Source organism: Salvelinus sp. IW2-2015, linkage group LG15, assembly GCF_002910315.2.
Source record: "Salvelinus sp. IW2-2015 linkage group LG15, ASM291031v2, whole genome shotgun sequence".
Lineage (NCBI taxonomy): Eukaryota > Metazoa > Chordata > Actinopteri > Salmoniformes > Salmonidae > Salvelinus > Salvelinus sp. IW2-2015.
Window position 1 is genome coordinate 4471265 of NC_036855.1, and position 23221 is coordinate 4494485.

General features: G+C 47.2%; 1 protein-coding gene across 7 annotated transcripts in view; it reads left to right on the forward strand.

Annotated features, from left to right (window-relative positions):
• Nucleotides 1–23221, forward strand: part of LOC111974038 (dmX-like protein 1) — a 61777-nt gene that overhangs the window by 23302 nt on the left and 15254 nt on the right. For 3 of the 7 annotated variants that reach the window (XM_024001536.2, XM_024001540.2, XM_024001537.2), the window contains 18 exons: nucleotides 5705–6392; nucleotides 6494–6615; nucleotides 6737–6826; nucleotides 7389–7488; nucleotides 7597–7716; nucleotides 7832–8053; nucleotides 8571–10274; nucleotides 10441–10551; nucleotides 10818–10987; nucleotides 12951–13048; nucleotides 13161–13326; nucleotides 13587–13863; nucleotides 13971–14977; nucleotides 18377–18568; nucleotides 19072–19148; nucleotides 20363–20484; nucleotides 21281–21532; nucleotides 21848–22035. In XM_024001536.2, the coding sequence (XP_023857304.1) occupies nucleotides 5705–6392; nucleotides 6494–6615; nucleotides 6737–6826; nucleotides 7389–7488; nucleotides 7597–7716; nucleotides 7832–8053; nucleotides 8571–10274; nucleotides 10441–10551; nucleotides 10818–10987; nucleotides 12951–13048; nucleotides 13161–13326; nucleotides 13587–13863; nucleotides 13971–14977; nucleotides 18377–18568; nucleotides 19072–19148; nucleotides 20363–20484; nucleotides 21281–21532; nucleotides 21848–22035 (5706 nt within the window). The remainder of the gene's footprint in view (nucleotides 1–5704; nucleotides 6393–6493; nucleotides 6616–6736; nucleotides 6827–7388; nucleotides 7489–7596; nucleotides 7717–7831; nucleotides 8054–8570; nucleotides 10275–10440; nucleotides 10552–10817; nucleotides 10988–12950; nucleotides 13049–13160; nucleotides 13327–13586; nucleotides 13864–13970; nucleotides 14978–18376; nucleotides 18569–19071; nucleotides 19149–20362; nucleotides 20485–21280; nucleotides 21533–21847; nucleotides 22036–23221) is intronic. The other 4 variants (XM_024001538.2, XM_024001541.2, XM_024001539.2 and 1 more) reach the window with 3 other exon arrangements.

The window sequence follows — 23221 nt, forward strand, 5'->3', positions numbered from 1 at the left end:
TGTTTGTTTTAGATGGCATTACCTTCTTACTTAAATCACTGGTGTTACACAAACGATAGGATTGAGTAATGATAATTGGACATTTTCAAAAACGTATATTTTTCAATTATTCATACCTCTGTCCAATTGTCCCACTATGTCCTTACAGCCTGTTTTGAGTTCAGTGAGTAGCACTTATTTTCACTGGTGGGTTATCTATTTGTCCACAGGAAGCTTATCTCTAACCCAAAAACCAGATGGCAGTCTCTAATTATGTCCCAATCTTAATCCCTCCATTTGTCATGTGACCTTTTTATTGAAACATTGTCTTCTTCAAATTACTAAGATATTGCATTATTAGAGTGCTTTCTGAAAGCCACTAATATTACCATTTACTTTGTTGATTTCACTAGTCTCCATATCTGTTTTTCAGCCTCCCAATCATTCCATAGTAAGTCTGGCACCTGAGACAGTATAAACTGGGAGGCAGTGTCAGACCCCTACTCCTCCTGGGGGAGTGGTTCAGGACAGACTGGGAGGCAGTGTCAGACCTCTACTCCTCCTGGGGAAGTGGTTCAGGACAGACTGGGAGGCAGTGTCAGACCCTACTCTCTGGTGTTCAGGACAGACTGGGAGGAGTGTCAGACCCTACTCCTGGTGGTTCAGGACAGACTGGGAGGCAGTGTCAGACCCCTTACTCCTCCTGGGGGAGTGGTTCAGGACAGACTGGGAGGCACTGTCATACCCCTACTCCTCCTGGGGGTGTGGTTCAGGACAGACTGGGAGGCAGTGTCAGACCCCTACTCCTCCTGGGGGAGTGGTTCAGGACAGACTGGGAGGCACTGTCAGACCCCTACTCCTCCTGGGGGAGTGGTTCAGGACAGACTGGGAGGCAGTGTCAGACCTCTACTCCTCCTGGGGGAGTGGTTCAGGACAGACTGGGAGGCAGTGTCAGACCTCTACTCCTCCTGGGGGAGTGGTTCAGGACAGACTGGGAGGCAGTGTCAGACCCCTACTCCCTGGGGGAGTGGTTCAGCGACAGACTGGGAGGCAGTGTCAGACCCCTACTCCTCCTGGGGGAGTGGTTCAGGACAGACAGGGAGGCACTGTCATACCCCTACTCCTCCTGGGGGTGTGGTTCAGGACAGACTGGGAGGCAGTGTCAGACCCCTACTCCTCTGGGGGAGTGGTTCAGGACAGACTGGGAGGCACTGTCAGACCCCTACTCCTCCTGGGGGATGGTTCAGGACAGACTGGGAGGCAGTGTCAGACCCCTACTCCTCCTGGGGGATGGTTCAGGACAGACTGGGAGGCAGTGTCAGACCCCTACTCCTGGGGAGTGGTTCAGGACAAGACTGGGAGGCAGTGTCAGAACCCCTACTCCTCCTGGGGAGTGGTTCAGGACAGACTGGGAGGCAGTGTCAGACCCCTACTCCTCCTGGGGGAGTTGGGTTCAGGACAGACTGGAAGAGAGTGTCAGACCCTACTCCTCCTGGGGGAGTGGTTCAGGACAGACTGGAAGGAGTGTCAGACCCCTACTCCTGGGGGAGTGGTTCAGGACAGACTGGAAGACAGTGTCAGACCCCTACTCCTCCTGGGGGAGTGGTTCAGGACAGACTGGGAGGCAGTGTCAGACCCCCTACTCCCCTGGGGATGGTTCAGGACAGACTGGGAGGCAGTGTCAGACCCCTACTCCTCTGGGGAGTGGTTCAGGACAGACTGGGGGCAGTGTCAGACCCTACTCCTCCTGGGGGAGTGGTTCAGGACAGACTGGGAGGCAGTGTCAGACCCTACTCCTCTGGGGGAGTGTCAGGACAGACTGGGAGGCAGTGTCAGACCCTACTCCCTGGGAGAGTGGTTTAATTTGTCTGCTTACCATTGGTTTAATATCTCATTGTTTTGGGTATCAACAAAAACTCAATCTGGGTACAATAAATTGTAGCATTAAGTCATTTTTATTTAACTAGGCAAGTCAGTTAAGAACATTATTATTTTACAACGACGCCTACCCCAGCTAAACGCTCCCCTAACTGTGCCAATTGTGCACCGCCCTATGGTACTGCCAATCACGGCCGGTTGTGATAGCCCTATGGTACTGCCAATCACGGCCGGTTGTGATACAGCCCAGGATCGAACCAGGGTCTGTAGTGACGCCTCTAGTACTAAGATGCAGTGCGTTAGATCGCTGCGCCACTTTGGGGTTTTAGTTAACAGAAAATCATGTTCAACATTCATTGGGCCTATTGAACAGGGCATGGGTATTGTTTCAAAATGTATTACCGGGGTGGAGGAATCCCATAAGCGTTTATAATTTTATTGGTTGGGGGTAAATCAAGTCCCGTACCTTTACCAAAAGTTGATATGCGCCAATCTTTAGACAGACCCGTTTACAGTCATACAACGCTTTAACCTTATCTTTATCAAATGATCCATAAAGGGACCACCCTGAACTTCTCAGAATACGTTTCACACCACTTACGTAAGTCTACGTGTGGGTGTGCAAGTTGTATATTATTATTTATTTTCAATGTTACTTAATCAAATCTCAAGTAAACCATTATACATTCATACACCATATTCAGTAATAAACTCAGCAAAAAAAGAAACGTCCCTTTTTCAGGACCCTGTCTTTCAAAGATAATTCGTAAAAATCCAAATAACTTCACAGATCTTCATTGTAAAGGGTTTAAACGCTGTTTCCCATGCTTGTTCAAAGAACCATAAACAATTAATGAACATGCAACTGTGGAACGGTCGCTAAGACACTAACAGCTTACAGACAGTAGGCAATTAAGGTCACAGTTATGAAAACTTAGGACACTAAAGAGGCCTTTCTACTGACTCTGAAAAACACCAAAAGAAAGATGCCCAGGGTCCATGCTCATCTGTGTAAACGTGCCTTAGGCATGCTGTAAGGAGGCATGAGGACTGCAGATGTGGCCAGGGAAAGAAATTGCAATGTCTGTACTGTGAGATGCCTAAGACAGCGCTACAGGGAGACAGGACAGACAGCTGATCATCCACGCAGTGGCAGACCATGTGTAACAACACCTGCACAGGATCGGTACATCCGAACATCACACCTGCGGAACAGGTACAGGATGGCAACAACAACTGCCCGAGTTACACCAGGAACGCACAATCCCTCCATCAGTGCTCAGACTGTCCGCAATAGGCTGAGAGAGGCTGGACTGAGGGCTTGTATTCCTGTTGTAAGGTAGGTCCTCAACCAGATATCACCGGCAAACAACGTCACCTATGGGCACAAACCCACCTCGCTGGACCAGACAGGACTGGCAAAAAGTGCTCTTCACTGACGAGTTGCGGTTTTGTCTCACCAGGGGTGATGGCCGGATTCGCGTTTATCGTCAAAGGAATGAGCGTTACACCGAGGCCTGTACTCTGGAGCGGGATGGAGTTGGAGGGTCCGTCATGGTCTGGGGCGTTGTGTCACAGCATCATCGGACTGAGCTTGTTGTCATTGCCTGCAATCTCAATGCTGTGCGTTACAGGGAAGACATCCTCCTCCCTTCAGTGGTACTCTTCCTGCAGGCTCATCCTGACATGACCCTCCAGCATGACAAGCCATACTGCTCGTTCTGTGCGTGATTTCCTGCAAGACAGGAATGTCAGTGTTCTGCCATGGCCAGCGAAGAGCCCGGATCTGAATCCCATTGAGCACGCCTGGGACCTGTTGGATCGGAGGGTGAGGGCTGGGGCCATTCCCCCGAAATGTCCGGAACTTGCAGGTGCCTTGGTGGAAGAGTGGGGTAACATCTCCCAGAAAGAACTGGCAAATCTGGTGTAGTCCATGAGGAGGAGACGCCTGAGTACTTAATGCAGCTGGTGTCAGCAGATACTGACTGTTACTTTTGTTTTTGACACCCCTTTGTTCAGGGACACATTAATTTCTTTTAGTCACATTTCTGTGGAACTTGTTCAGTTTGTCTGGTTCTTGGAATCTCTCGTTATGTTTCATACAAATATTTACACATGTTAAGTTTGCTGAAAATAAAAGCAGTTGACAGTGAGTTTTTTTTTTTGTTGCTCAGTTTAGTATTCTCTCCTTCTATATCTTCACATCACACAGAATCCCTATATAACGTTATCAATCAACTTAGGTATTTATATCCACACCACCCCATCTGCATCCTGTGCACCATATGTATCTTCAACGGTTCTCTAGCCTCCCAGAAACTATGGTACAGTGGTCTCMGATCACATGGACAATTCTCAGAAATGCCTATAGACTTCTACTTCCTATACATATAAAACAACACCCCATGCTATTACTAGTAGTCCCAGACTACGATGGGCAGTGGTGGACGGAACCCCCTCACTAGGGTTATAGATCGAAAAACTCTCTGTCCCTCAATTATTTGCGGATGATGTGTCTCCTCCTGGGCAGCTTGTAGTATGGGTCTGGGCGGTTCCTCGTCATCTTTTGGTCAGATGGGAATTTCCCTCACGTTTCATAAAATGCCMCACCGGTGTTCCTCGCAGACTCTCACTAGAAAGCTCCGCAGGCAGAATCAATCATCCTGTTTCGTTGACTCCAAATTGTYGTGGAAATTCAACACAGGGACACTCAGTCCCTAAAGTACCAGTCTGAAGTCTGCCAGGAGCTCTGTCGGGGCAGTCCCGTTAGTTSTCTTATTTACGGCTATACAAACAAGCTTCACAGGCGTGGTTCATAGGGTTGGTTCCTGTATGTGACTGGCACCGTCTCCTATCTTAACYWATAGAACATATTCTGGGCGTTCTGACAAAAGGTCTGAAGAGGGGGTCGTGACGGTCTTCCCTTCATATCTCTACCCAGCATCTAGAGGAACCAATGATTGTATGAGACAAGATGTAAAATTCAAGGCTATTTCTTCAGACAACAGAATTTCCCTCACAATAGTTTCTACTCTGAAATGCACTGTCAACTGTTGGRAATGTTATATAGACAGGTATGTTTCTTTCTAAATCATGTCCWAACAATTGAATTGGCCACAGCTGGACTCAAATCAAGTTGTAGTGACATCTCAAGGATGATCTAAGGAAATCGGATGCACCTGAGCTCAATTTGGAGTGTCAGGAAAGGGGTGTGAATATTTATGTAAATTAGATATTTATGTATTTCATTTTCAACTAATGTGCAAACATTAAAAAAAAATGTTTTTCACTTTGTCATGTTGTGTGGAGATGGGTGAGAACAGAAATTGATTTAATCCATTTTGAATTCAGCCTGTAACACAACGAAATGTGGAATAAGTCGAGGGGTATGAATACTTTCTGTAGGCACTGTGTTATGTGGTCTGACTGATTTCATTTTTGTWACTTTTTTGTGTCTTTTAATACGTGGAATATTAACATAAATTAACGTGCTACTCGTTGAAAACAACATTAGCTGTCTCCAAGAAACTAATCATTTTGACAGTTGCATTGTACAGCTTACATTTTAATGGATTCTCACTGACGCTGGGTTAATTATATTCTAATTAAGTCTGACATTATTTGAAATTGGAAATGCGTTTATCTGCAGTATAATGGTTGGGCCTCTTTTGATCCGGCAGTCAACGCTGCTGATGGAATCTCAATGACATCCAGGTTTATTAGGGCTGGCTGCCTTCATTTGATAAAAATGGCAGAAAGCGTAATGCATAATAATATGCTAATTATCTTTGGTGAAGAAGTGAAGCAGCACCGACCGACCAATCATGTCTCCGTTGTCCCGTGACAGGTGTCCTTTGTGTCCCGGATACCTGTGGCCTTCCCCACGGGCGACGCCAACTCCCTGAGCCGCAGCGTGGTCATGTACGCCTGTAACAAGAACGTGGACCTAGCCATCCAACATGGCCGCCAGCGGCCTGCCGGCCTACCACATTCCTCGTCGGTGCTGATTCCCTACGGCCAGAGCAAGGCGACCTCCTACTCCAGCAGCCTGCGCCTCAGCATCTTCACCCCCAACGTGCTCATGATCTCCACGCACTCCGATGGCTCCCTCAACCAGTGGGCGGTCAGCTTCGCAGAGGAGTCGGCCTTCTCCACTGTGCTCAGCGTGTCCCACAAGTCACGCTACTGCGGCCACCGCTTCCACCTCAACGACCTGGCCTGCCACTCCCTGCTGCCCCTGTTGCTCACCACCTCACACCACAATGCCCTGCGCACCCCCGATGTGGACAGTGTCCCCGCCCCCTCAACCACCCTTTCTCAACCCCTCGGGGGCGGGCCCAGCCGGGTGTCCCTGGGCGCTGTGTCGCAGGATCCCAATGCCATCTACAGCGAGCTCATTCTGTGGAGGGTAGATCCAGTGGGACCGCTGTCCTTCTCTGGAGGGGTGTCTGAGCTGGCCAGGATCAACTCTCTCCACTCCTCCGCCTTCTCCAATGTAGCCTGGCTGCCCACACTCATCCCCAGCAACTGCCTTGGTAAGGAAGGAGACAGTCAGTGGATTTACCTTTGAAAACTCTGGTAGCTACAATATCTGTCAGCAGATGGCTTGTTGCAATAGTTTTCTTCTCTACTGCAGGTGTCTACTGCAACTCTCCCAGTGCCTGCTTCGTGGCCAGTGACGGTCACACGCTGAGGCTTTACCAGGCTGTTATTGAAGCCAAGAAACTACTCAGTGAGCTCTCCAACCCAGATATTTCAGTAAGTCGACCACCAGCACAATGTCTTTTGGATATCTCAGATTAACATGTTTTATTTACCCTCACAATTCTCGATATCTAAACATTTACTAATATTTTTCTTTTTTATAACTTTGTCTCAGAAATATGTCGGCAAAGTTTTTAACATCATCAGCCAGCAATCGACTGCTAAACCAGGTTGTATCATCGAGCTAGATGCCATTACTGACTTCGTAAGTATACGTTTATGGAAGAAGGAAATATGTTCTATTGAGTGCACACAGATTTTCACTGACCTTTTTCAGCACAATGATTGGGGTTTGCTAGGCATAGTAAGCACAATCYGATATTCAATACATGACTGAATTCTATTTAACACATTGTTTAATGGCTTCTTGCCATCTTMATGAAAAGGTCAGCCATGCCATAGATGTTTTACACTGTAGCCTAGCCAGTAAGCGTTAAATCATGCGGAGCTACCACCAAGTCACAGCCTAGCCTTGGCATGAAATAATTAACTTTTGTGTGTGTATTATGATGATGCATGGTTAGATTTTATGTATGGAAGCATCAGCACACTCAGTGACAAAGTATATCCTGTCCTATTGTGTGTCCTGTCTAGCTCAGTTGGTAGAGCATGGTGCTTGCAGCACCAGGGTTGTGGGTTCGATTCCCACGGGGGACCAGTACAAAAAAAAAGTATAAAAATGTATGCACTCACTACTGTAAGTCGCTCTGGATAAGAGCGTCTTGCTAAATTACAAAAAATATAAATGTAAAATGTGTGTTCTGCAGCAGGGGAARGAGACTCAGCTGCTGCATGTGTTTGAAGAGGATCTGATTCTGGGCAGTGAGAGGAGAGATGCCACTCAGGAAGCTCCCGCTACAGAGACTGGTAGGATTAGAGGAGACACTCACTAATACRACCTTCTCTTTACTCTCCAGTCAATCTCATTCAGTGTGATGTACGTGTCCTTGTGTGTGTTTGTTTTTGCTCCTGCAGCCTCCAGCCAGCCAGGCTTCTCCGCCCGCTTCTTCCTGGTGGTGGTAGAGTTTACCCAGACTGGCAGGTCTTTCCTGCATATGTGGCACCTGCAACTGGCAGCTGGCCAAATCACTATGGGTGTGTGACCTTTAAGGGTCCATTTCTATGTTACAGCATTGTTGGGMATTGTGTGCCAGTCAGCCAGCTTTAACCTGGCTCTAAAAAAACRATTTGTTTTTGTGTGTCTTTACAGACGAGACCGGTGCTCCGCCTGAAAAGGAGAATGTGACCTTGTCGCCAATGAACAGCTCCTTTAGCTTTGAGACGTTCAGCTCCCCCTCGGCCCAGAAGAACAAGCCTTGCACGTCCAACCTGCAGAGTGCCAGTCGCCTCACCCTGGCCACTCACAGGTTGTACAGCCAGGAGCTAGCTCTTCCAGACGGCGTTGAGGTGATCAGTGTCACGCCCTCAGCAGGTGAGAGGTCACTGAACCACAGTCACACCGCCCTCTTCTCCTGTATAATGGGACAATCCTGTTTGTTCTTCTACAGGAATGTAATCAACTCAYAAAGTGTTGGCTAATTCTATAGAATGGAACCAGTTCAACTGAAATTGGATAAGAGATAATTAACAGCCMTTTGTTTGGAAAGGTTTTGGGGTTTTGCATCTTTGTTACTTTGCTGGCATCTAACTGTTACATTTCAGTATAGATATAGCTTAAGTCAATTGTATTAAGTTTGTGTCTTAAAAAAAAAAACGTAACTAGGCAAGTCGGTTAAGAACAAATTCTTATTTACAATGACGGCCTAGGAACAGTGCCTTGTTCAGGGGCAGAAGACAGATTTTTACCTTGTCAGCTCAGGGATTCGATCCACCATCCTTTCGGTTACKGGCCCAACGCTCTAACCAGTAGGCTATCTGCCGTCGCAAGTGTACAAGCCTACCCAGGAAGTGTGGCTAAACTAACTAACCAATGATTGTTCTTGTTCCAGGTCATCTAAGCGCGTCCTCCCTGCAGCCGGCAGGTGGCGCTCCCTATCTCCTGGCCACTTCCTGTTCAGACGGGAAGGTGAGGTTCTGGAGGTGCAGGGTGGCTGCAGTGGAGCCAGACACCAAGGAGCTGACGTACACCTGGGAGGAATGGCCTCTATTGGTGGAGGAGGGGCTGGGCAACAGCAGTGCCGTGACCGTGTCAGGCAGACCAGTCACGGTCAGCTGTTGTCACACCAGCCGCATTGCAGTGGCCTACCGACACAACCCTAGCCCTCACCTGAGCCCTAACCACCTGAGCCCTAACCCTCAGCAGGGTGTCAGGGAACCACTGGTCCATGTAGGGTTATTCCAGTGTGAGTCCACAGGTGGCTCCCACTGGGTGCTAGAGCAGACCCTCGTCCTGGATGCTTCCACTCCCACTGGTAACAACAACAATAACATGGAGAGTGTCGTCAAGGGCCTGAATGTGGAGAATAATAACCTGGACATCTATCTGCCCAATGACGACTGCCAGGGGACGTCTGGTAAGAGTCTGGTCCACCTGGACTGGGTCTCCAGGGAGGACGGCTCCCACATTCTTACTGTGGGGATTGGTTCCAAACTCTACATGTACGGCCTGCTCTCTGGCAAACCTCCTGAACTGGGCCTGTCTGAGGGCCCCAGGGAGCAGAGCTCTTCCCGCCTGGTCCTCCTGCGCTCCGTGGACCTGGTGTCCTCCGTGGAAGGCTCCCTGCCCATCCCCGTCTCCCTGTCCTGGGTGAGAGACGGCATCCTGGTGGTGGGCATGGACTGTGAGATGCACGTGTACTCCCAGTGGCAGCCCCCGGCCCCGGCCAAGTCCACGGCCTCGAATACCACCACCACAGACATGGGCAGCGTGTCATCCCTCCTGGCTGCAATGAAACAGAGCCATGAGGAGGGCCTGAACCCTGCTCCTCCCAAGAAGAGCTTGACCAGGTCCATGACCAGCCTGGCCCAGAAGCTGAGTGGGAAGAGGACGGTGTACGACCTGCCTGCGGAGATGGAGGACTACGGGCTGTTTGAGGCGGCACACCACCTGTTCCCCACACTGCCCCAGTACCACCCGGTACAGCTGCTGGAGCTCATGGACCTGGGGAAGGTTCGGCGTGCCAAGGCCATCCTCTCCCACCTCGTCAAATGCATTGCCGGGGAGATTGTGGCCCTCAAAGACAACGGCACCAACCAAGACAAGCGTTTCCGCTCGCGYACCATCAGCGCCGGCGGCAGCACCTCCAGAGACCCCAAGCTCTTCAGCAAGGGCGAGAGCTCGGACTACACAGAGATCGACTCCATCCCTCCCCTGCCCCTGTACGCGCTGCTGGCGGCCGACGAGGACTGCTCCCCCAAGCCCAAGGACAAGGTGTCCAGCTTGAGTGGAGACAGTGGCCACGGGTCCAGTCAGACGGACGCCTACGATGAGCTCTTCCAGAGCAGCGGGGTGGGTGTGGACGACCTGGAGCATATGGACAGCGACCAGGAGGACGGCGGTGCTAAGGTCATAGACCTGTCTCAATATAGCCCCACCTTCTTTGGGCCAGAGCACGCCCAGGTTCTGTCCAGCCACCTGCTCCACTCCAGCCTGCCGGGCCTGACCCGCATGGAGCAGATGTCCCTCATGGCCCTGGCTGACACCATCGCCACCACAAGCACTGACATCCGGGAGAGCCAGAGCAGGGGTAAAGGTACGGKATCTCATTTAACCCAACACAGACCGTCCTTAATAGTCCTTCTCCTTACAAAATGTTRTTCAATGGACTAATATGACCAAAGGGGGTGTATTTGTTTTATTCTAGTAGAAGGCCTGTGAGGAGGAGTACTGCAGATGGTCATGTTCTTTCCATTGACTAGGTGGAGAGACTTTGGATGAGTGCGGTCTGAAGTTCCTGTTGGCTGTGAGGCTCCATACGTTCCTGCTGACTACCCTGCCTCCTGCCCATCGCGCCCAGCTGCTTCGCCAAGGTAGGCAGGGCTGAACTCAGCCCACTGAGGTTCAGATGGCTAGAACATGATGCTTGTTGCAACACTAGACTTGTGGGTTTAATTCCTGCATGGCTGACCTATGCTGATTAGCCTATTTATTTTTGTAAAAAATACATACATTTAAATCAATGTGGGTAAATGAACATATTATTACATTAGTCAAACAACTCTAGCTCCTCCAGCCTGRTGCTGTGTAGACTAGTGTGACGTTTGATTGTCTTGACAACCTGTGTTTGGTCCTCCAGGTCTGTCCACCTGTCACTACGCCTGGGCTTTCCACTCCGAGGCTGAGGACGAGCTGCTCCACATGTTACCTGCCTTGCAGAAAGGAGACCCCACCTGGCCCGAGCTCCGCGCCATGGGCATGGGCTGGTGGCTCAGGAGCACCAATAAACTCCGGAGGTGTATTGAAAAAGTGAGCCCATGTGTCCCATATACCTATTGCGATAATTTTTCCTCCCTTTAAATAAATATATACATGCATGCATACATACAGTGCATTCGGCAAGTTTTCAGACCCCTTGACTTTTTCCACATTTTGTTACGTTACAGCCTTATTCTAAAATGTATTWAAAAAATTAAAAAAGAATACATCAATCTACACACAATACCCCATAATGACAAAGCRAAAMGTTTTTTTTTTAATGTTTGCGTATTTATAAAAAATGTAAAACTGAAATATGACATTTACRTCAGTACTCATCAGACCCTTTGCTATGAGACTCAAATTTTTGCTCAGGTGCATCCTGTTTCCATTGATCATCCTTGAGATGTTTCTACAAATTGATTTGGAGTCTACCTGTGGTAAATTMAATTGATTTGGAAAGGCACACACCTGTTTATATAAGGTCCCACAGTTGACAGTGCATGTCAGAGCAAAAACCAAGCCATGAGGTCGAAGKAATTATCCGTAGAGCTCCGAGACAGGATTGTGTCAAGGCACAGATCTGGAGAAGGGTACCAAAACATTTCTACAGCATTGAAGGTCCCCGAGAACACAGTGGCCTCCATCATTAAGTTTGGAACCACCAGGACTCTTCTTRGAGCTGGCCGTCCGGCCAAACTGAGCAATTGGGGGAGAAAGGCCTTGGTCAGGGAGGTGACCAAAAACCCAATGGTCACACTGACAGAGCTCCAGAGTAACTCTGTGGAGATGGGATAACCTTCCAGAAGGACAACCATCTCTGCAGCACTCCACCAACCAGGCCTTTATGGTAGAGTGGCCAGACGGAAGCCACTCCTCAGTAAAAGGCACATGACAGCCCGCTTGGAGTTTGCCAAAAGGCATCTAAAGACTCTCAGACCATGAGAAGCAAGATTCTCTGGTCTGATGGAACAAAGATTTGGCCTGAATGCCAAGCGTCATGTCTGGAGGAAACCTGGCACCATCCCTACGGTGGAAGSCTATTCCATGCGAGAAATTTCCTAGAAACTGAAGATCTCGTACAAGAAGGCCAGCATCCCGGAGTCGCCTCTTCACTGTTGACGTTGAGACTGGTGTTTTGCGGGTGCTATTTATGAAGCTGCCAGTCGAGGACTTCTGAGGCGTCTGTTTCTCAAACTAGACACCAATGWACTTRTCCTCTTGCTCAGTTGTGCACTGGGGCCTCCCACTMTTTMTATTCTGGTTAGAGCCAGTTTACGCTGTTCTGTGAAGGGAGTAGTATACAGAGTTGTACRAGATCTTCAGTTTCTAGGAAATTTCTCGCACGGAATARWYAGYCTTCATTTCTCAGAACAAGAATAGACTGACGAGTTTCAGAAGAAAGATCTTTGTTTCTGGCCATTTTCAGCCTGTAATCGAACCCACAAATGCTGATGCTCCAGATACTCAACTAGTCTAAAGAAGGCCAGTTGTATTGCTTCTTWAATCAGGACAACAGTTTCCAGCTGTGCTAACATAATTTTCCTAAGGGTTTTCTAATGATAAATTAGCCTTTTAAAATGATACACTTGGATTAGCTAACAACGTGCCATTGGAACACAGGAGTGATGGTTACTGATAATGGGCCTCTGTACGCCTATGTAGATTCCATAAAAAAATCAGCCGTTTCCAGCTGCAATAGTCATTTACAACATTAACAATGTCTACACTGTATTTCTGATCAATTCGATGTTATTTTAATGGACAAAAAATTTGCTTTTCTTTAAAAAATAAAGACATTTCTAAGTGACCCCCAACTTTTGAACGTGTGTGGATAGATAGATAGATAGATAGATAGATAGATGGATAGGTAGATAAGAGTTATTGGTTGCCTTTGAGATACAAAAGGAGAACAGAGTCAGATTTTGCTGCAACACAGAATTCAGTAATATAAATCAGAGAATGTAGAATGACCTATATACAAATGTGTTTTTCTACCTCCGTTATTCATCAGGTCGCAAAAGCGTCTTTTCAAAGGCAGAACGATCCTCTGGACGCCGCCATCTTCTATCTCGCTATGAAAAAGAAAGCGGTGGTCTGGGGACTGTACAGGTAACGTCTTTGAGAAGTTCTTGAATATAATTTCCCATATCCCCTTGAAAAGATTGAAACAATTATTTCACATTACAGATAGTCTAATGCCAACGTGTGTTGTTCCATCAAGGTCTCAGAAGAATGCCAAAATGACTACGTTCTTCAGCAACAATTTCGGTGAGGAAAGGTGGAGGAGGGCTGCCTTGAAGAACGCCTTCTCTCTGCTGGGGAAGCAGCGCTTCCAGCACTCTGCAGCCTTCTTTCTTTTGGCAGGCTCCCTCAAGGATGCTGTAGAGGTAAAAAATGTCCTAATTTCAGCTACAGTAGATATGATGTCCACCTTTTTCATACAAAGATTTTCAGGAGAGAGGTAGCTCTCTTTAAAAAATAAATATAATTAAATACAAAGTTGTATCTTTGAGCATTTATGCAAATTACATCTGGCCATGCAAAGGGTAGAGGTGACCTTATTTGATATTCCTGTGAGGTATTTTTCTGTGCTGCTACTGCAAATGCTTTCAACACTATTGGATGAGGTTTGGCCTGCCTTGTACAGGTTTGCCTGGAGAAGATGCAGGACCTGCAGCTGGCCCTGGTGATCTCCCGGCTCTATGAGTCCGAGTTTGAGACGTCCTCCACCTACAAACGCATCCTGCAGAGGCACGTGCTGGGCCAAGACCGCCAGCTCCCCGCCCACCAGGACCCCTTCCTGCGCAGCACGGCCTACTGGGTACTAGAGGACTACAGCCGGGCCCTGGATACTCTACTGGAGCAGCCTGCTGCCCCAAACCTAGCGTCCTCCACTCAGGCTGGCCACACAACTCAACCAGGTAGTAGTAAGAGAACAATGCTTTTTCCCTTCTTAGATTTGACGTTTGATTATTTTGAGGTAAATTATTGATGTGAATGCCTGGGGAAATGACAGAGCTGTGATTTGCAGGTACCTCGTCCACGTCCATCTGTAGCCCGGAGGTCTTCAACTTCTACACCTACCTCCGCACACATCCCTTACTGCTGCGCCGCCATTTTGGCTCGTCTGAGAAGACCAGGGTGGGTCTGACAGCGGAGGGTCGCATGGCAAACTCAATCAGCCTGGTGGAGAGGAGGCTGTTCTTCACCGCAGCCTACGCTCACCTGCAGGCCGGCTGCCCCATGCTGGCCCTGGAGGTCCTCTCCAAAATGCCCAAWGTCGTCAAAAGATCCAAGCTCCACCAGGACGATACCACTAACCCCGACCTGAGCGAGACGAAAAAGGAACAGGCGTCAGATTTGGACTGGTCTCAGCCCGCGTTGAACGGCTTCGAGTCTGTGTCAGACAGCTTGTCCAATAGCCAATCGGACTCTGTGCTGAGTTTTGACTGGGGTCAGCCCTCTGTGTCGGTTCAGGATGAAGCCCTGGAGTTGAAATGGGACAGCGACAAGGAGGAGGAAGAGGACGACGATCCACAGGGCTTGGCCATGAAGAGTGCCGACAACACCAGTAGCGTCTTTCAAGACGCCATCTCTCCAWTGACGGAGACGCTGCTGGACGAGGGTGACGTCCTCATGCCCTCTGAGGACATCCTGGCCGCTCAACTCAAATTCAGCGCCTGCCTGAAGATCCTGACCACGGAGCTGCGGACCCTGTCCACGGGTTACGAGCTGGACGGGGGGAAGCTACGCTACCAGCTGTGCCAGTGGCTGGAGAGGGAGGTGGTGGCCCTGCAGAGGTGCTGCAGCTACAAGCCCTGCCTGCCAGAGCTGGCCCTGGGAATGGCAGGGCCAAGTGGAGAGGAGGAGGCCCAGGCCCAGCCTGGTGAGGCCCAGCGCACCCGGAGACACTGGCTCCAGAGCAACCAGCCTCTCCTGCGCATGTTCCTCAGCTACTGCAGCTTGCACGGCTCCCACGGAGGAGGCCTGGCCTCGGTGCGCATGGAACTCATCCTGCTGCTTCAGGAGTCCCAACAGGTACAGCACACACTAACACACACACTGTATGTTGTCAATCTTATTAAAATGAGTAACAAATGGATACAATAGCCATATATACCGTGTACAAAACATTAGGAACATTAGCACCCCCTTTTGCCTTCAGAACGGCCTCAATTGGTCAGGGCATGGACTCTACAAGGTGTTCCACAGGGATGCTGGCCCATGTTAACTCCAATGGTTCCCACAGTTGTGTCAAGTTGCTGGATGTCCTTTGGGTGGTGGACCATTCTTGATACACACGGGAAACTGTTGAGCATGTAAAACCCAGCAGCGTTGCAGTTTTTGACTCAAACCACTACRCTTGGCACCAACTACCATACCCTATTGAAACTTCAATATTATTCACCCTCTGAATGGTACACATACACAATCCATGTCTCAAAAATCCTTCTTTAGCCTGTGTCCTCCCCTTTATCTCCACTGATTTAAGTGGATTTAACAAGTGACATCAATAAGGATCATAGCTATATTGGCCATATCACAAACCCCCGAGGTGACTTATTGCTATTATAAACTAGTTACCAACGTAATTACATTTTGTCATACCCGTGGTATACTGTCTGATATACCACGGCTTTCAGCCAATCAGCATTCAGGGCTCCAACCACCCAGTTTTATAATTATACTGAACAGAAATATAACTATAATTTCAAAGATTTTACTGAGTTACAGTTCATATAAGGACATCAGTCAATTGAAATCAATKAATCTATGGATTTCACATGACTGGGAATACAGATATGCATCTGTTGGTCACAGATACCTTAAAAATAGAAGGTAGGGGCGTGGGTCAGAAAACCAGTCAGTATCTGGTGTGACCACCATTTGCATCATGCAGGGTGACACATCTCCTTCGCATAGTTGCTCAGGTTGTTGATTGTGGCCTGTGRAATGTTGTCCCACTCCTCTTCAATGGCTGTGCAAAGTTGCTGGATATTGGTGGGAACTGGAACACTCTGTCGTACACGTCGATCCAGAGCATCCCAAACGTGCTCAATGGGTAACATGTCTGGTGAGTATGCAGGCCATGCAAGAACTGGGACATTTTCTGCTTCCAGGAATTCTGTATAGCTCCTTGCAACATGGGGCTGTGCATTATCATGCTGAAACATGAGGTGATGGTGGTGGATGAATGGGACGACTATGGGCCTCAGGATCTTGTCACAGTATCTCTTTGCATTAAAATTGCCATCGATAAAATGCATTTGTGTTCATTGTCTGTAGCTTATGCCTGCCCATACCATAACCCCATCGCGACCATGGGGCACATGTTGACATCAGCAAACCACTCACCCACACAACGCCATACACGTGGTCTGCGGTTGTGAGGCCGGTTGGACCTCCAGCCAAATTATCTAAAACAACATTGGAGACGACTTATGGTAGAAATTAATATTAAATTCTTTGGCAACAGCTCTGGTGGATATTCCTGCAGTCAGAATGCCAATTGCACGCTCCCTCAAGACATCTGTGGCATTGTGTTGTGTGACAAAACTGTACATTTTAGAGTGGCTTTTTATTGTCCCCAGCACAAGGTGCACCTGTGTAATGATCATGCTGTTTAATCAGATTATTGATATACCACACCTGTTAGGTGTATGGATTAACTTGGCAAATGAGAAATGTTCACTAACTGGGATGTAAACAAATTTGTGGACAAAATTTGAGAGAAATTAGCTTGTTGTGCGTATTAAACATTTCTGTGATCTTTTATTTCATCTCATGAAACATGGGGCCAACACTTTACACATTGCGTTTATATATATTTTTGTTCAGTGTACAATTAAAATTCTTCTAACAAAAAAGTATCTTTGTTGTAAACAAGACTAAGAAAAAGACTCTTGCATCTCAGTACTTGACAGCAAGTTCTCTGAGGAGGGATACGAAGGAAGGGCAACACAAAAACTGAAGCAAAGAAAACGGAGCTTGCCATTTTGTCTCAGCCTCGCGTTTGCCGGGCTGGGGTTTCGCGTAGCTGATGGTTGGAATCAGTGACTTCTGCAGTGAGTGGCTGGCTGTCTGACAGACAAGACTGATTCCAATTCTCTTCTGACGTCTCGTCCTACTTATAGGGAGACAAGCATCGAGTCACCAACACCAGAAACACTGGTCTCCTCTCTGGAGCGTTTGGAACATCAGATGCTCCTGTCATACCACATGACAGTAACGCCTCTGTCTGAGATGACGCCTCTGTCTGAGATGACTTACTTTTAAGTTTGACATCAAAGCATCTGATCTGATGAGTGAACCGCAGAATAGTAGCCAGGATTCAATTCTGTAGCAATTTTTTTTAGGGATGTAACAATTCGCCGATACGCATCGTTTACCGGTTAAAATATTTAAGATGTGAATGCATCCGTCCGCGGATCCCAAACTGATCCAAGTAAAGCACTAATCGGTAATAAAACCGGCTGTTCATTGACGTGTTTTGTTCCTTTTTTTCTGCCTTATTACGAAAATACCTCATGTTGTGACGACAGAGTTGATGCGTCCTCTCCTTCAGCCTATTGAACTTTTATAACCGTAACTGCGTTTGACATTGATCTAAAATTCAGATAACTGCGCACAGTGCAGGAGAAGCAGCTTCTCGCGCCAACGAGAAGTAGGCCGCCCCCATCCCTGCTTCAATATGCGTAGGCTATATCTGCGCCGCGCCTTCAGCATTCAGATGTTTGTAAAATGGCTTTTGCAATAATAAATCATAGGCTTTAGGGACAACCAATGTAATTGTCYATGTCATTGTTACCAAATGCGCTGTAGAAAATTGTGTTTTACCAGCGGGGCTGTGTAGTCTACCATCGTGGACACAACTCACCAATTTAACTGATTGAGGCTTTTCGATTGCCAGGTTCATTATACAAAATATTTTTGGTAGTTCTGCTTCAATCAGTGCATTTGGTCATTTTTAAATGAACAGTTGAAAGATGAAATTTCATAACAAGGACAGCAATCATTTTTGCAAGATGCACTGGTCAGAACGGGAGAAGAGATCAGCTCTCTGTAAAGTTCCAAATGGGGGTGAAATTCCCTGTTTTTGAGACTGGGGTGAAATCCAAAGCTGCATWACATTAATTGTCTATGTATGTCATAGCTAATTTCTAAAGATAAATATTGACATTACTAGCTCAAAACATTTTAAACTGTTATATGAGAAGTTACTCAGTGGGTGATGATAATTTCAGATAAAAAGTGGGGGGCCAAAAACAATGTTATAGTGGTAGATGCTCAGTCTGCCATATGGCTCAACACACACACACACACACACACACACACACACAGTTAGCTCAGACAGATCCAACTCCAGCTCAGTTGTTTATGTATTTTCTCTGTGAGTCTTGGAGCCACACTTCACTCCACGCTACTCTATGTCCACAGGATGACAGTGTCCAGTCAGCCGTCGCCCCCTACCTGCACCACGCCTCCATTCCTCTCCTGCTGGCCTGCACTGCCAGTGCCAAGACAGTGGTGGCCAACCCCATCGTCCATCTGACCAACCTCACCCACGACATCCTGCACACCATCAACGCACTGGACTCCCCGCCACACCCAGACATCGTCAACAACGAGGTCAGACACACGTGCACCAGCCAAGGCTATCGTCATGCTGTGTGCTCCAATCAAAGAGCATGTTGAGAGATCAGAGTGGTACTTGTGTTGGTTGTGCGTGGTGGTTGGGTGGGGGGGGCGGTAATGTGCTGTGAATTTGACAATGGCGGTAATGTGCTGTGAATTTGACAATGGCGGTAATGTGCTGTGAATTTGACAAGGGCGGTAATGTGCTGTGAATTTGACACAAGGGCGGATATGTGCTGTGAATTTGACAAGGCGTGTAATGTGCTGTGATTTGACAAGGGCGGGTAATGTGCTGTGAATTTGACAAGGGCGGTAATGTGCTGTGAATTTGACAAGGGCGGTAATGTGCTGTGAATTTGACAGGGGTCATATCTTATCAGCAGTGTTTTAGTGTAGATATTGTGATAGATGGATATCACTGGTAATATAAGGTGAGTTGATGGTGGGAAGGAGTGTTCTGCTGCTCCTAATGTGTCTAATACCTCCTGCTCTTCCAGATCTATGTGATGCACACACTGGCAGCCTCGCTGTCCGCCTGCATATACCAGTGTCTCTGCGATGGCCACAACCACAGGTTAGTCTGAATCCTAACGCCRCCAACTTTGATCTGTGCTCCTGATCTCTGTACTAGAACGGCACACAACCAAGAGCATGCTGGGAAATGCACATTAGGCAACAGTTCAGACATTTGAACTGCACCGTGCATCTGATTTTGAGAATCTGMCTGTCGGTGTGTATGTGATAATGATCATTAAAACCTTGTCCTGTTTTTTAATTCTCTAACAGCTGTACTACTACAAGGAGAAAAGTGTATGACGTTAAAAAGTAGAGAAAAGGCTTTTTTCTTTGACTCATCTAGCAGTTGAATGACCTTAAAATAGGAATCACGTGACTGCGCCCGGCCCTCGGCCTGACCTTGACATTTCAAAGCTCACCGATCTGTAAATGAGTAAGGACTTTGTTTTGAGCCGTGCCCAACAGTTCCCCCTCTCGTGTGGAGAATGAAGCGGTGCAGTCCGACTAAATTAGCTTTTTCTAATTCAACACTCCCCTTTTGTTATGCTAATGAAAACCCACGCCGCAGTCGTGCTAGAGGTTTGTCGAAACGTTGACTCTAAATTCAACTCATGGTAGGTGATTCCATCTGGCGAACATGTGAAAGGCTTTGGACGCTGGCTTTTTATGTTGTTGCACAGTTKCACGGTCCTTTTCAACCTGCTCTGTCCACTAAAGAAGCACTTTTATGTTCTAATATTGCAGATTTAGCCTGTACACTTCCAGTAACTCAATTCTGTGTTATGTGACAGGAATCAGCTCTTTCGTGCAAGCTTAATAGAGGACTTAGTAGATATACAATGCACTCTAATATACCCGTCAGTATACTGAACTAGATCCATCATGTTGAGAGAGCTATATATCCCCCCTGTGAGAGATGGAACTCTGTGCTGCCTCCCAACTCATTAACTATCTAGAGAAGGCTCTTTGATGTCAGAATACACTTCTGCGCTTCATCTATAGATCTCCTGAATTCTTTATTGTAACCAGAGGGTGAGGAGCCACAGCAGTGTATTAGTGTTTTATGTGTTAAATGGGTCTGCCTCCCGCCGTCTGCCGTGCAAAACTTCTCTGGATTCAGAGAAGTTAAAACATTTACAGTCCGCTCCATATAGGCCTACGTACACGTCGCCATTTCCCCTGGTTGATAATCCCTTGTTTAATGGAACGTCCCCTTCCTTCTTGCTTAATGASTGAGTGTGGGTGTCCTTCCTTGTCTTTCTCTCCTCCCAGCCATGTGAACCAGTTCACTGGGATAGTGTACCAGAGTATCCTCTCCTTCCAGCACCACCCGGTACGCACTGTGAGCATGGAGGAGACTGTACTGCCCAACACCCACCCAGCACAGTGGCCAGGTAATCCCACTTTACTTCCACCAGTTTTCACTTAATTTCACAGAAATGAACCCCATGTATCCTGTTTGGAGAACCATTGCTTGTTTGCTACATTAAAGGGGCGATCTGCAGTTCAAACAGTAACAAAGTGTAGACCCCGTCCCTGTTTTGCTAAAAAGCTGAGGGATGGGTCTGGAGAAATGTAACCACTCTCAAATTCATAGACAGCTATGGGATGCAAAGACTGACAATCCATGAGATCAAAATGACAGTTTTAACCATGGCTTGAGGCGATAGTGTTTGTTTACAATTACATTGTTTATAAACATTGGAGTAAAAAAATAAATATATTTTGKGTTCTGATGGGTTACGATAGTTGAACTAATCTTATGAAGTATTTCTAAGTAATATTCTTTAAGAATCAATGGGTACATAGTATTAATTTATAAGTCAAATGTATGTAGCAATTGCAGATTGCCCCTTTAACACCACAGTCCTAAACATACAACTTTTAAAGGATCACTTTAAACACAAAAACACATTTTTGTATTTTRTTAATTACAATTTGTTAATATTTTGTTAATTAGTATTTTGTTCTTTCATTAAAAAGCAAAAAAGTATGATGCCTTTTACATCATCACACTTTGCTTTTTACTGAAAGTGCTCCATCTAAAAAAAGAAAACAGTAAACGATTTGTTGGGACAATATCAACAGTAGACTAATGAACAACATACTTTATTCAAAAAAACATTTGAGTGATTCTTTAATTCTGGTCAATTCATTCACCCTCACTCCCTCACGGTCTCTGTGTGTCAGGTATCAGTACCCTGATCCGCCTGTTGAACTCTGCTGGTGAGGAGAGCCAGCCAGGCCTGGCCGTGTTACTGTGTGAGATCCTGACGGCCGTCTTCCTCAGCCTGTTTGTGCACGGCCTGGCCACCCACTCCAGCAACGAGCTGTTCCGCATCGTGGCCCACCCTCTCAACAGCAAGCTGTGGGTGGCTGTGTTCGGAGGGGGGGCGCGTACCCCCATCACAGAGAAGCCCAGTCAGGCCAAGTCACCTCCAGGTCTGTCATCCTCTGTGTGTGTGTGTGTGCGCCAGATGTAGAGGCTGATGTAACTGGAACGCAAGGGTGGGCAACTCGGAGCCGTGTGGGCAGGCTTCACCCCTGATTCAAAGATCTGTTGAAGATTGTGATTGGTTGAATCAGGCATATTACAGCTGGGCTGGAACAACAGTCTACACACACTGCAGCTCTTGTTCATCTCAATAATATCCATAATATTATGTCAGTTTTACGCACTAATATAAAGCATCACTACCTTGAAAAATGGCAAGTTCAGTATGTCCARTAAATATAGCATGTGTGTGGTTGTCTCAGCAGCCAGTGAGGAGTTCGATAGGAAGCCCAGGCGCTTCAAGCTGCTGTCGTCGTCGACACGCAGTGCCTCCAGAGAGGGGCCAGAGACCCCCAGCCCAACCAGCCCTGTGGTGGAGCAAGAGACCTCCATCTTCAAAGAGCACTTTGTCCCCCCGGAGCTCAGCATCTGGGACTACTTTATCGCAAAGGTACCGTAGTAGTGTACACTTCCAGGTTCTTAGTTAACTTAAAGACCCAGTCATTCAGCTCATTCTAACATGTATGTACAGTTGAAGTCGGAAGTTTACATACACTTAGGTTGGAGTCAGTAAAGCTCATTTTTCAACCACTCCACAAATTTCTTGTTATTAACAAACTATAGTTTTGCCAAGTCGGTTAGAACATCTACTTTGTGCATGACACAAGTAATTTTTCCAACAGTTGTTTACAGACAGATTATTTCACTTATAATTCACTGTATCACAATTCCAGTGGGTCAGAAGTTAACATACACTAAGTTGACTGTGCCTTTAAACAGCTTGGAAAATTCCAGAAAATTATGTCATGGCTTTAGAAGCATCTGATAGGCTCATTGACATCATTTGAGTCAATTGGAAGTTTACCTGGTGGATGTATTTCAAGGCCTACCTTCAAACCCAGTGCCTCTTTGCTTGACATCATGAGAAAWTCAAAAGAAATCAGCCAGKACCTCAGAAAAACWATTGTAGACCTCCACAMGTCTGGTTCATCCTTGGKAGCAATTTCCAAACGCCTGAAGGTACCACGTTCATCTGTACAAACAATAGTACRCAAGTATAAACACCATGGGACCACGCAGCTGTCATACCGCTCAGGAAGGAGATGCGTTCTGTCTCCTAGAGATGAACGTACTTTGGTGCGAAAAGTGAAAATCAATCCCAGAAAAACAGCAAAGGACCGTGTGAAGATGCTGGAGGAAACGGGTACAAAAGTATCTATATCCACAGTAAAACGAGTCCTATATCGACATAACCTGAAAGGCCGTTCAGCAAGGAAGAAGCCACTGCTCCAAAACCGCCATATAAAAAGCCAGACTATGGTTTGCAACTGCACATGGGGACAAAGATCGTACTTTTTGGAGAAATGTCCTCTGGTCTGATGAAACAAAAATATAACTGTTTGGCCATCATGACCATTGTTATGTTTGGAGGAAAATGGGAGAGGCTTGCAAGCTGAAGTACACCATCCCAACCGTGAAGCACGGGGGTGGCAGCATCATGTTGTGGGGGTGCATTGCTGCCGGAGGGACTGGTGCACTTCACAAAATAGATGGCATCATGAGGGAGGAAAATTATGTGGATATATTGAAGCAACATCTCAAGACATCAGTCAGGAAGTTAAAGCTTGGTCGCAAAT